Source organism: Rhopilema esculentum, chromosome 9 (genome assembly GCF_057945365.1).
Source record: "Rhopilema esculentum isolate cy_ngs chromosome 9, ASM5794536v1, whole genome shotgun sequence".
Taxonomy (NCBI): domain Eukaryota; kingdom Metazoa; phylum Cnidaria; class Scyphozoa; order Rhizostomeae; family Rhizostomatidae; genus Rhopilema; species Rhopilema esculentum.
The window spans coordinates 10061296-10075000 of NC_142823.1; the positions used below are offsets into that span (position 1 = coordinate 10061296).

General features: G+C 33.1%; 1 protein-coding gene across 1 annotated transcript; it reads right to left on the minus strand.

Moving 5' to 3' along the window:
• Positions 1–1953: 1953 nt before the first annotated feature.
• LOC135693565 (uncharacterized) lies at positions 1954–4947 on the minus strand. The gene has a single exon (XM_065212096.2). The coding sequence runs from the start codon at positions 4945–4947 to the stop codon at positions 1954–1956; it is 2994 nt and encodes a 997-aa protein (XP_065068168.2).
• Positions 4948–13705: the final 8758 nt, after the last annotated feature.

Consider the following 13705-nt stretch of genomic DNA (forward strand, 5'->3'; position numbering starts at 1 on the left):
GAACGTGCATTGAGACTTTCTTGGTTGTTTTGATTAAAAAAAGTTTTTTGAAAAATTTGAAATTTTTTTAACTTTTTTCGAAATCCAGGGTCATGAAACTTTTCAAAAATGGTTAATACCTTTCTTTTAAAAATAAGTGCCTAGAATTCATCGAAACTTCCTGAAGTGTTTTTTGGAACGTGCATTGAGACTTTCTTGGTTGTTTTGATTAAAAAAAGTTTGTTGAAAAACTTGAAATTTTTTTAACTTTTTTGCAGGTCCAGGGTCATGAACTTTTTCAAAAATTGCCAAGTCCATATTTTCAAAAAAAAACCTAGAGTTCCCGAAATTACAGGTAATGTTGTCAGAAACGTGTACCAAGACTTCATTTATTGTTTCGAGTGAAAAAAATTTTCCAAAAATTTTCAATTTTTTTCGTATTTTTCGAAGCTTTAGTCTTAAACATTCTAGGTGTATTATTTTTTCTTTTTTTCCAGATATCACTTGGAGGTTCAACCAAATGTCATCAAAACATTTCAGAAAGGTATTTTTTCAGCAATATTTGTTCTTTGTCACAAAAAAAATTTTCACAAAAATTTCAAATTTTCTGAACTTCTTTGCAACTTAGGGGTTTTGAAATTTTTCAAAAATTGCTAAGTCCTTATTTTCAAAATAAAAGTCTAAAATTCAGCGAAACTCCCTGAAATGTTGTTTGGAACGTTTATTGAGACTTTCTTGGTTCTTTTGATTAAAAAAAGGTTTTTGAAAAATTTGAAATTTTTTTAACTTTTTTGCAGGTCCAGGGTCATGAAACTTTTCAAAAATGGTTAATACCTTTCTTTTAAAAATAAGTGCCTAGAATTCATCGAAACTTCCTGAAATGTTTTTTGGAACGTGCATTGAGACTTTCTTGGTTGTTTTGATTAAAAAAAGTTTTTTGAAAAATTTGAAATTTTTTTAACTTTTTTCGAAGTCCAGGGTCATGAAACTTTTCAAAAATGGTTAATACCTTTCTTTTAAAAATAAGTGCCTAGAATTCATTGAAACTTCCTGAAGTGTTTTTTGGAACGTGCGTTGAGACTTTCTTGGTTGTTTTGATTAAAAAAAGGTTTTTTGAAAAATTTGAAATTTTTCAAACTTCTTTGCAAGTCCGGGGTCATGAAATGTTTCAAAAATGGTTAATACCTTTCTTTTCGAAATAAGAGCCTAGAATTCATCAAAACTCCCTGAAGTGTTTTTTGGAACGTCCATTAAGACTTTCTTGGTTGTTTTGATTAAAAAAAGTTTTTTGCAAAAATTTGAAATTTTTTTAACTTTTGCAAGTCCAGGGTCATGAAACTTTTCAAAAATGGTTAATACCTTTCTTTTCAAAATAAGTTTAGAGAATTACCTGCCAGGAATCACTACTAAGATGTAAATAGTTAAGATCTATTTACTTGGCAGGTTATAATTACCATATAGGTTCATTCGTCTTGAAGATCCAATTCTATATCAAAGTCAGAGGACTGTATAATTTCTTATTCGAATTTATATGCAAGATAAAGTATAAACATCAGCGAATATAATGACATAAACAACCACGAATTATTAATCAGAGAGAAGAATTAACGTCCAGAGAGAAGAAAATAACGTAAGAATTTTAACGAAATCACCTCGGTCCATCAAGGTCTTGATTTAGTATTATTTTGAATATTGTTCTTTACGTGAATCGTTCGCATCTATCTTCCTTCATCGTGACTGTCGTTCGCATCTATCGCGAGTTCTTTTTGAGATATAATTCACGTCGTTCACGTCGTCGTCGTTCGTAAGCAAGAAATCTTCTTTTCAACTGAATTCAATCAACAACCACAACAACTATATACAAAAGAAAGAGAGAAAGAGAGAGAGAGAGAGAGAGAGAGAGAGAGAGAGAGAGATAGGAAGGAGCGCTCACAATTTCCTACACTCCCCCTTTGGCCAGCGTTCATTCAAGGTTCACATAAGATAGTCGAGCTGGTCAATAATATCGATTCGCTCCTTCGCTATCATGGCGGCTTTTCGCTTTGGTCTTTCATCTGTTTTGTGATCTACGTCCTCGACTTCGGTAACTGTGCGTCTTTGATTTACTTCTATAGGGTACAATTTTTTAATCGGACGGTCGATGAAATTACCATTAGCTAAACGTACGCGGGCTCCTCGAATCACCTCGTCTTGCCCTTTCTTGACGGCCTCGACCTTTCCTAGTTTCCAGGTAGCTCTATTTTTGCGATTTTCATCTTCTATCGAAACTATGTCGCCTTCACTGATTTCGGGAACGTGACTCTTTTTAATCTCTAGACGGTGATATTCTCTAAGATCTACTAAATATTCACGCTTCCATCGTCTCCAGTAGTTATCTAAGACCGTGTTCAGATACCTCTGTCTTCTCCTAGCTACATCCTCTTGCTCGCCATAGCCACCATCGTCATCATCTTCTTGGGGTGTTTCTAATAGACTTAACAATCTTCGTCCTACGAGTAGGTGTGATGGCGTCAAAGCCTCCTCGAGCTCATTTTCGTAAAGGTACGTCAGTGGTCTTGAGTTAAATATTGCCTCGATTTCCGTCACAACTGTGGTAAGCTCGTCGTATGTTAGCCTTGCTTGTCCGATGCATTTTTTCAAACATGACTTGAAACCTCTAATTAGCCGTTCATAAAACCCACCACACCACGGTGCCTTAGCGAGATTGAAGTACCACTTTATTCTTCTTGAATTGCAATATGTTCGCACTTCTGTGGATTTTAACATAGCCTGTAATTGTTTGGAAGCAGCCTTAAATGTCTTGGCGTTATCAGTAACGATAATACTTGGCGTTCCACGTCTGCTGACAAATCTCTTGAAACAACGAAGAAAGGCGCTTGTAGAAAGGTCTGGAACTACTTCTAGATGCACGGCTCGTGAAATCCCGCACGTGAAAAGGGCTAAATAAACCTTCCTTGATGGTGAAGAGCTGGACTTTATGTACAGTGGACCTGCGAAGTCGATACCCACAGATGAAAATGCATGCTTCTCTTGAACTCTAAACTCTGGTAGCTGACTTTGACTCGGAGCACCATACGAAAGCCCTTGTATCCTTTTGCAATTAACGCATTTCCTCAGGATCATTTTTACTACCTGTCGACCTTTGATTATCCAGAAACGTGAGCGTAGTTCGGCGAGAGTTTCCTTTGTGCCATTATGCATAACCTTGTCGTGGCAACTAAGAATGAGCAGACTAGTTATCTTGTGATGTCTCGGCACCAAAATAGGATGTCTGCTATCGAAGGGTAAGCTTGAGTTTTTTAAACGACCTTCACAACGAATAAGCATGTTACTGTCTACAAATGTGCCAAGAGTGTTCTCAATTTTCTTGAGATGGGCTTCGTCGAAAGAGCCTTGAGCTTCACGTATGATTATGATTTCTGCATCATTGATTTCCTCTACTGAAAGCTCTTCTTGATTTCCGCGAACTTTATTTCGGCAATTCCGTATAAATCGTAATACGTATGCAGTAACTCTGAGAAGTTTTTGGTAGTCACTGAAACGATCGTAGTCAATGAAGTTTCGAATACTTGGTGCTTTGACCGTAGTCTTGAGAACTGCTGTTTTTTCGGTCCTTTGCGGATGTTTCATTTCATCCAAACACTCCTGTGGTAGCGTGTCCGATATTGAAGAATTAGGCCATTCTCTTTCAGTACCTAAAAGCCATTTTGGTCCATTCCACCAAATCGTGTTTTGCTTGAACTGCTCCACATTCATTTCACGCGTCGGAATGTCAGCTGGATTCTGGCTGCCTGGACAATGTGACCACAGCTGAGGGTCGACCAACTTTCGAATCTCTTGGACGCGATTTTCTACAAATAGTTTCCAATATTTGCTCACACCCTTTATCCAGTATTTCGCCGCGAGAGAGTCTGTCCAACATTGCATGATATCGACGTTGAAAAGTGGACTGAATGAATTTTGTACAGTGCTGATTAACCTTGCTAATATCAAACAAGAAAGAAGCTCGAGGCGTGGTATTGAATGTTTAGCAAGGGGAGCAACACGCGTCTTTGAACAAACCAGTTGTATAGACGACTGTCCACAAGATGTGATTTTGGCATATACAAGTGCTGCAAAAGCGATTGATGAAGCATCACAAAACCCAAAGAGCTCTATTTTCGTCGGCTTGCTTTGAATAATTCCGAAGTAATATCGTGGTACTGCTATCAGGTGAACTTTAGTGAGCTCTGACATCATAGCTATCCATTCGTTGAATAGATTTTCTGGGAGAATTTCGTCCCAACTTAGTTTTAGCCTGAATAGCTTTTGTATGAAAACCTTTAACATGGAAGTGATAGGAGATATGAGCCCCAATGGATCAAATATCTTGGCAATTAGGCTAAGTACGCTTCGTTTTGTTACAGATACATTTTTTGAGACTGCGACAAGCTGTGAAAAGTCGAAAATGAGGTTGTCTTCCTTACTGTCCCAGTTTAGGCCTAAAATCTTTTGTTGTGTATTTCTCTGTGCAAATGGCTCACTTATCGTTGTCTTCGCAAATGACTCATCTTCTTCTAAAACAACTTCTTTATCTGTTTCTTTACATTGCTGCTGTTTCTCTAATTCTGCGATTTTTTCTGTGAGTTCTTCTGAATTTGAGTGCCATTTTCGAAGATTAAAACCGCCTTGTTTCATTATCTCTTTAGAAATTTCATAAAACTTGAAACTCTCTTCAATGCTATGGCCCCCCGTACTGACGTCATCGGCGTAGAGAGAGCTGATTAGTTTGGAGCAAACTTCAGAGTGTTCATTGGCATACTTTTCAATGTGATGCTTTAACGTCACGTTCAACAAAAAAGGACTGCAAGTAACCCCGAACACCCCTCTGCAAAATCTGTATGTCACTTGCTCTAGATCAGTTTTATTCACATCCTGATACCAAAAGAATCTCAGGACATCTCGATCATTCTTATGAACTGCAATCATAAAGAATGCCTTTTCGATATCGGCAATAAGGGCGATTGGGTTTGCGCGAAATCTTATTTATATCTCTGCAACTGTTTTTAGCAGACACGGACCAGGATACAAGCAGCTGTTTAATGATATCCCTGTACTGTTAGCAGCAGAAGCATCATATACTACGCGAACCTTTGTTGTGGTTTTGTCCTTTCTTACAACAGGGTGATGAGGCAAGTAGTGCGTTTTCCCAGAGAGAGAGAGAGAGAGAGAGAGATAGGAAGGAGCGCTCACAATTTCCTACAATAAGAGCCTAGAATTCATCGAAACTCCCTGAAGTGTTTTTTGGAACGTGCATTGAGACTTTCTTGGTTGTTTTGATTAAAAAAAGTTTTTTGAAAAATTTGAAATTTGTTTAACTTTTTTGCAAGTCCGGGGTCATGAAATTTTTCAAAAATGGTTAATACCTTTCTTTTCAAAATAAGAGCCTAGAATTCATCGAAACTCCCTGAAGTGTTTTTTGGAACGTGCATTGAGACTTAATTGGTTGTTTTGATTAAAAAAAGTTTTTTGAAAAATTTTAGATTTTTTTGACTTTTTTGCAAGTCCGGGGTCATAAAATTTTTCAAAATGGTTAATACCTTTCTTTTCAAAATAAGAGCCTAGAATTTACCGAAACTCTCTGAAGTGTTTTTTGGAACGTGCATTGAGACTTTCTTGGTTGTTTTGAGTAAAAAAAATTTTTGAAAAGCTTCCAATTTTTTTAACTTTTTTGAAGGTCCGGGGTCATGAACTTTTTCAAAAATGGTTAATACCATTCTTTTCAAAATAAGAGCCTAGAATTCACCGAAACTCCCTAAAGTGTTATTTGGAAGGTGTATTGAGACTTTCTTGGTTGTTTTGAGTGCAAAAAGTTTTTTGAAAAATTTCGAATTTTTTGAACTTTTTTTCAAGTCCGGGATCATGAAAGTTTTCAAAAACGGTTAATACCTTATTTTCAAAAAAAGAGCCTAGAATTCACCGAAACTCCCTGAAGTGTTATTTGGAAAGGGTATTGAGACTTTCTTGGTTGTTTTGAGTAAAAAAATTTTTTTTGAAAAATTTCGAATTTTTTGAACTTTTTTTCAAGTCCGGGATCATGAAATTTTTCAAAAACGGTTAATACCTTATTTTTCAAAATAAGAGCCTAAAATTCAGCGAAACTCCCTGAAATGTTGTTTGGAACGTGTATTGCGACTTTCTTGATTGTTTTGAGTAAAAAGTTTTTTGAAAAATTTTAATTTTTTTTTAACTTTTTTGCAGGTCCGGGGTCATGAACTCTTTCAAAAATTGCTAAGTCCTTATTTTCAAAATAAGAGCCTAAAATTCACCGAACCTACAGGAAATGTTGTCAGAAACGTGTACCAAGACTTTTTATGGTTGTTTCGAGTGAAAAATATTTGTGAAAAATTTCAAATTTTTTCGTTTTTCCCGAAGCTGTAGTCTTAAACATTCTAGGTATATTATTTGTTTCTTTTTTCCAGATATCACTTGGAGGCTCAACCAAATGTCATCAAAACTTTTTAGAAAGGTATTTTATAGCATATATTGTTCTTTGTCACAAAAAAAATTTTAAAACTATTTAAATTTTTTTGAACTTTTTTGCAGGCCCGGGGTCATGAAATTTTTAAAAATGGTTAATACCTTACTTTCAAAACAAGAGCCTCAAATTCAGCGAAACTCCCTGAAATGTTGTTCGGAACGTGTAATTAAGACTTTTATGGTTGTTTTGAGTAATAAAAATTTTTTGAAAAGTTTATAATTTTTTTGAACTTTTTCGCAGGTTTTAGGTCATGAACTTTTTCAAAAATTGCTAAGTCCTTTTTTTCAAAATAAAAGCCTAAAATTCACAGAAACTCCCTGAAATGTTGTTCGGAACATGTATTAGGACTTTCTAGGTAGTTTTGAGTATAAAAAGTTTTTTGAAAAATTTGAAATTTTTTGAACTTTTTTGCAGGTCCGGGGTCATGAACTCTTTCAAAAATTGCTAAGTCCATATTTTCAAAATAAGAGCCTAAAATTCAGCGAAACTCCCTTTAATGTTGTTTGGAACGTGTATTAGGACTTTCTTGGTTGTTTTGAGTATAAAAAGTTTTTTGAAAAATTTGAAATTTTTTGAACTTTTTTGCAGGTCAGGGCTCATGAACTCATTTAAAAAATTGCTAAGTCCTTTTTTTCAAAATAAGAGCCTAAAAATTACCGAACCTACAGGAAATGTTGTCAGAAACGTGTACCAAGACTTTCTTGGTTGTTTTGAGTAAAAAAAGTTTTTTGAGAAATTTCAAATTCTTTGAACTTCTTTGAAGGTCCGGGGTCATGAACTTTTTTAAAGATTGCTAAGTCCTTATTTTCCAAAAAAGATCCTAAAATTCAGCAAAACTCCCTGAAATGTTGTTCGGAACGTGTAATTAAGACTTTTATGGTTGTTTTGAGTAAAAAAAATTTTTTGAAAAGTTTATAATTTTTTTGAACTTTTTCGCAGGTTTTAGGTCATGAACTTTTTCAAAAATTGCTAAGTCCTTTTTTTCAAAATAAAAGCCTAAAATTCACAGAAACTCCCTGAAATGTTGTTCGGAACATGTATTAGGACTTTCTAGGTAGTTTTGAGTATAAAAAGTTTTTTGAAAAATTTGAAATTTTTTGAACTTTTTTGCAGGTCCGGGGTCATGAACTCTTTCAAAAATTGCTAAGTCCATATTTTCAAAATAAGAGCCTAAAATTCAGCGAAACTCCCTTTAATGTTGTTTGGAACGTGTATTAGGACTTTCTTGGTTGTTTTGAGTATAAAAAGTTTTTTGAAAAATTTGAAATTTTTTGAACTTTTTTGCAGGTCAGGGCTCATGAACTCATTTAAAAAATTGCTAAGTCCTTTTTTTCAAAATAAGAGCCTAAAAATTACCGAACCTACAGGAAATGTTGTCAGAAACGTGTACCAAGACTTTCTTGGTTGTTTTGAGTAAAAAAAGTTTTTTGAGAAATTTCAAATTCTTTGAACTTCTTTGAAGGTCCGGGGTCATGAACTTTTTTAAAGATTGCTAAGTCCTTATTTTCCAAAAAAGATCCTAAAATTCAGCAAAACTCCCTGAAATGTTGTTCGGAACGTGTAATTAAGACTTTTATGGTTGTTTTGAGTAAAAAAAATTTTTTGAAAAATTTATAATTTTTTTGAACTTTTTCGCAGGTTTTAGGTCATGAACTTTTTCAAAAATTGCTAAGTCCTTTTTTTCGAAATAAGAGCCTAAAATTCAGCAAAACTCCCTTTAATGTTGTTTGGAACGTGTATTAGGACTTTCTTGGTTGTTTTGTGTAAAAAAAGTTTCTTGAAAAATTTCAAATTTTTTGAACTTTTTTGCAGGTCCGGGGTCATGAACTTTTTCAAAAATGGTTAGAACCTTATTGTCAAAATAAGAGCCTAGAATTCAGCAAAACGCCCTGAAATGTTGTTCGGAACGTGTAATTAAGACGTTTATGGTTGTTTTGAGTAAAAAAAATTTTTTGAAAAATTTATAATTTTTTTGAACTTCTTCGCAGGTTTTAGGTCATGAACCTTTTCAAAAATTGCTAAGTCCTTTTTTCGAAATAAGAGCCTAAAATTCAGCGAAACTCCATGAAATGTTGTTCGGAACGTGTATTAGGACTTTCTTTGTTGTTTGAGTAAAAAAAGTATTTTGAAAAATTTCAAATTTTTTGAACTTTTTTGCAGGTCCTGGGTCATGAACTTTTTCAAAAATTGCTAAGTCCTTTTTTTCGAAATAAGAGCCTAAAATTCAGCGAAACTCCCTTTAATGTTGTTTGGAACGTGTATTAGGACTTTCTTTGTTGTTTGAGTAAAAAAAGTATTTTGAAAAATTTCAAATTTTTTGAACTTTTTTGCAGGTCCTGGGTCATGAACTTTTTCAAAAATTGCTAAGTCCTTTTTTTCAAAATAAAAGCCTAAAATTCAGCGAAACTCCCTGAAATGTTGTTTGGAACGTGTAGTGAGACTTTCTTGATTGTTTTGAGTAAAAAGTTTTTTGAAAAATTTCAAATTTTTTGAACCTTTCTGACGGTCCAGGGTCATGAACTTTTTCAAAAATTGCTCAGTCCAAATTTTCAAAATAAGAGCCTAGAATTCACAGAAACTCCCTGAAATGTTGTTCGGAACGTGTACTAGGACTTTCTTGGTTGTTTTGAGTATAAAAAGTTTTTTGAAAAATTTGAAATTTTTTGAACTTTTTTGCAGGTCCGGGGTCATGAACTAATTTAAAAAATTGCTAAGTCCTTTTTTTCAAAATAAAAGCCTAAAATTTACCGAACCTACAGGAAATGTTGTCAGAAACGTGTACCAAGACTTTCTTGGTTGTTTTGAGTAAAAAAAGTTTTTTGAGAAATTTCAAATTTTTTGAACTTCTTTGAAGGTCCGGGGTCATGAACTTTTTCAAAAATTGTTGATACCTTATTTTCAAAAAAGAGCCTAAAATAGACAGAAGCTCCCTGAAATGTTCTTCGGAACGTGTATTAGGACTTTCTTGGTTGTTTTGAGTAAAATAGTTTTTTTAAAAATTTCACATTTTTGAACTTTTTTGCAGGTCCGGTGTGATGAACTTTTTATAAAATGGTTAGAACCTTATTTTCAAAATAAGAGCCTAGAATTCAGCAAAACTCCCTGAAATGTTGTTCGGAACGTGTATTAGGACTTTCTTTGTTGTTTGAGTAAAAAAAGTTTTTTGAAAAATTTCAAATTTTTTGAACTTTTTTGCAGGTCCTGGGTCATGAACTTTTTCAAAAATTGCTAAGTCCTTTTTTTCAAAATAAAAGCCTAAAATTCAGCGAAACTCCCTGAAATGTTGTTTGGAACGTGTAGTGAGACTTTCTTGATTATTTTGAGTAAAAAGTTTTTTGAAAAATTTCAAATTTTTTGAACCTTTCTGACGGTCCAGGGTCATGAACTTTTTCAAAAATTGCTCAGTCCAAATTTTCAAAATAAGAGCCTAGAATTCACAGAAACTCCCTGAAATGTTGTTCGGAACGTGTACTAGGACTTTCTTGGTTGTTTTGAGTATAAAAAGTTTTTTGAAAAATTTGAAATTTTTTGAACTTTTTTGCAGGTCCGGGGTCATCAACTAATTTAAAAAATTGCTAAGTCCTTTTTTTCAAAATAAAAGCCTAAAATTTACCGAACCTACAGGAAATGTTGTCAGAAACGTGTACCAAGACTTTCTTGGTTGTTTTGAGTAAAAAAAGTTTTTTGAGAAATTTCAAATTTTTTGAACTTCTTTGAAGGTCCGGGGTCATGAACTTTTTCAAAAATTGTTGATACCTTATTTTCAAAAAAGAGCCTAAAATAGACAGAAGCTCCCTGAAATGTTCTTCGGAACGTGTATTAGGACTTTCTTGGTTGTTTTGAGTAAAATAGTTTTTTTAAAAATTTCACATTTTTGAACTTTTTTGCAGGTCCGGTGTCATGAACTTTTTATAAAATGGTTAGAACCTTATTTTCAAAATAAGAGCCTAGAATTCACCGAAACTGCCTGAAGTGTTATTTGGAACGTGTATTGAGACTTTCTTGGTTGTTTTGAGTAAAAAAAGTTTTTTGAAAAATTTCCAATTTTTTGAACTTTTTTACAGGCCCGGGATCATGAAATTTTTAAAAATGGTTAATACCTTACTTTCAAAATAAGAGCCTCAAATTCACCAAAACTTCCTGAAATGTTGTTCGGAACGTGTACTTAAGACTTTCATGGTTGTTTTGATTACAAAAAGTTTTTTGAAAAATTTTAATTTTTTTCAACTTTTTTGCAGGTCCGGGGTCATGAACTCTTTCAAAAATTGCTAAGTCCTTATTTTCAAAATAAGAGCCTAAAATTCACCGAACCTACAGGAAATGTGTGTCAGAAACATGTACCAAGACTTTCTTGGTTGTTTCGAGGCAACAAAATTTTTGAAAAATTTCAAATTTTTCCGTATTTTTCGAAGCTTTAGTCTTAAACATTTTAGGTATATTATTTGTTTCTTGTTTCCAGATATCACTTGGAGGTTCAACCAGATGTCATCAAAATCTTTTAGAAAGGTAATTTATAGCATATTTTGTTCTTTGTCACAAAAAAATTTTCAATAATATTTAAACTTTTTTGAACTTTTTTGCAGGCCCGGGGTCATGAAATTTTTCAAAAATGGTTAATACCTTATTTTCAAAATAAGAACCTCAAATTCACCGAAACTTCCTGAAATGTTGTTCGGAACGTGTAATTAAGACTTTCCTGGTTGTTTTGATTAAAAAAAGTTTTTTGAGAAATTTCAAATTCTTTGAACTTCTTTGGAGGTCCGGGGTCATGAACTTTTTCAAAAATTGTTGATACCTTATTTTCAAAAAAGAGCCTAAAATAGACAGAAGCTCCCTGAAATGTTCTTCGGAACGTGTATTAGGACTTTCTTGGTTGTTTTGAGTAAAATAGTTTTTTTAAAAATTTCACATTTTTGAACTTTTTTGCAGGTCCGGTGTCATGAACTTTTTATAAAATGGTTAGAACCTTATTTTCAAAATAAGAGCCTAGAATTCACCGAAACTGCCTGAAGTGTTATTTGGAACGTGTATTGAGACTTTCTTGGTTGTTTTGAGTAAAAAAGTTTTTTGAAAAATTTCCAATTTTTTGAACTTTTTTACAGGCCCGGGATCATGAAATTTTTAAAAATGGTTAATACCTTACTTTCAAAATAAGAGCCTCAAATTCACCAAAACTTCCTGAAATGTTGTTCGGAACGTGTACTTAAGACTTTTATGGTTGTTTTGATTACAAAAAGTTTTTTGAAAAATTTTAATTTTTTTCAACTTTTTTGCAGGTCCGGGGTCATGAACTCTTTCAAAAATTGCTAAATCCTTATTTTCAAAATAAGAGCCTAAAATTCACCGAACCTACAGGAAATGTGTGTCAGAAACATGTACCAAGACTTTCTTGGTTGTTTCGAGGCAACAAAATTTTTGAAAAATTTCAAATTTTTCCGTATTTTTCGAAGCTTTAGTCTTAAACATTCTAGGTATATTATTTGTTTCTTGTTTCCAGATATCACTTGGAGGTTCAACCAGATGTCATCAAAATCTTTTAGAAAGGTAATTTATAGCATATTTTGTTCTTTTTTCACAAAAAAATTTTCAATAATATTTAAACTTTTTTGAACTTTTTTGCAGGCCCGGGGTCATGAAATTTTTCAAAAATGGTTAATACCTTATTTTCAAAATAAGAACCTCAAATTCACCGAAACTTCCTGAAATGTTGTTCGGAACGTGTAATTAAGACTTTCCTGGTTGTTTTGATTAAAAAAAGTTTTTTGAGAATTTTCAAATTCTTTGAACTTCTTTGGAGGTCCGGGGTCATGAACTTTTTCAAAGATTGCTAAGTCCTTATTTTCAAAAAAAGAGCCTAAAATTCAGCGAAACTCCCTGAAATGTTGTTCGGAACGTGTAATAGGACTTTCTTGGTTGTTTTGAGTAAAAAAAGTTTTATGAAAAATTTCAAATTTTTTGAACTTTTCTCCAGTTCCGGGGTCATGAACTTTTTCAAAAATTGCCAAGTCCTTTTTTTTCAAAATAAGAGCCTAAAATTTACTGAACCTACAGGAAATGTTGTCAGAAACGTGTACCAAGACTTTTTATGGTTGTTTCGAGTGAAAAATATTTGTGAAAAATTTTCAAATTTTTCGTATTTCCCGAAGCTTTAGTCTTAAACATTCTAGGTATATTATTTGTTTCTTTTTTCCAGATATCACTTGGAGGCTCAACCAAATGTCATCAAAACTTTTTAGAAAGGTATTTTATAGCATATTTTGTTCCTTGTCACAAAAAAAATGTTCAAAAATATTTCAATAATTTTGAACTTCTTTACAGGCCCAGGATCATGAAATTTTTAAAAATGGTTAATACCTTACTTTCAAAATAAGAGCCTCAAATTCACCGAAACTTCCTGAAATGTTTTCTGGAACGTGTACTTAAGACTTTTATGGTTGTTTTGATTAAAAAAAGTTTTTTGAAAAATTTTAATTTTTTTTTAACTTTTTTGCAGGTCTGGGGTCATGAACTCTTTCAAAAATTGCTAAGTCCTTATTTTCAAAATAAGAGCCTAAAATTCACCGAACCTACAGGAAATGTGTGTCAGAAACATGTACCAAGACTTTCTTGGTTGTTTCGAGGCAACAAAATTTTTGAAAAATTTCAAATTTTTCCGTATTTTTCGAAGCTTTAGTCTTAAACTTTCTAGGTATATTATTTGTTTCTTGTTTCCAGATATCAAATGGAGGTTCAACCAAATGTCATCAAAATCTTTTAGAAAGGTAATTTATAGCATATTTTGTTCTTTGTCACAAAAAAATTCTCAAAAATGTTTAAATTTTTTTGAACTTTTTTGCAGGCCCGGGGTCATGAAATTTTTCAAAAATTGCTAAGTCCATATTTTCAAAATAAGAGCCTAAAATTCACAGAAACTCCCTGAAATGTTGTTCGGAACGTGTATTAGGACTTTCTTGGTTGTTTTGAGTATAAAAAGTTTTTTGAAAAATTTGAAATTTTTTGAACTCTTTTGCAGGTCCTGGGTCATGAACTTTTTCAAAAATTGCTAAGTCCTTTTTTTCAAAATAAAAGCCTAAAATTCAGCGAAACTCCCTGAAATGTTGTTTGGAACGTGTAGTGAGACTTTCTTGATTGTTTTGAGTAAAAATTTTTTTGAAAATTTCAAATTTTTTGAACCTTTCTGACGGTCCAGGGTCATGAACTTTCTCA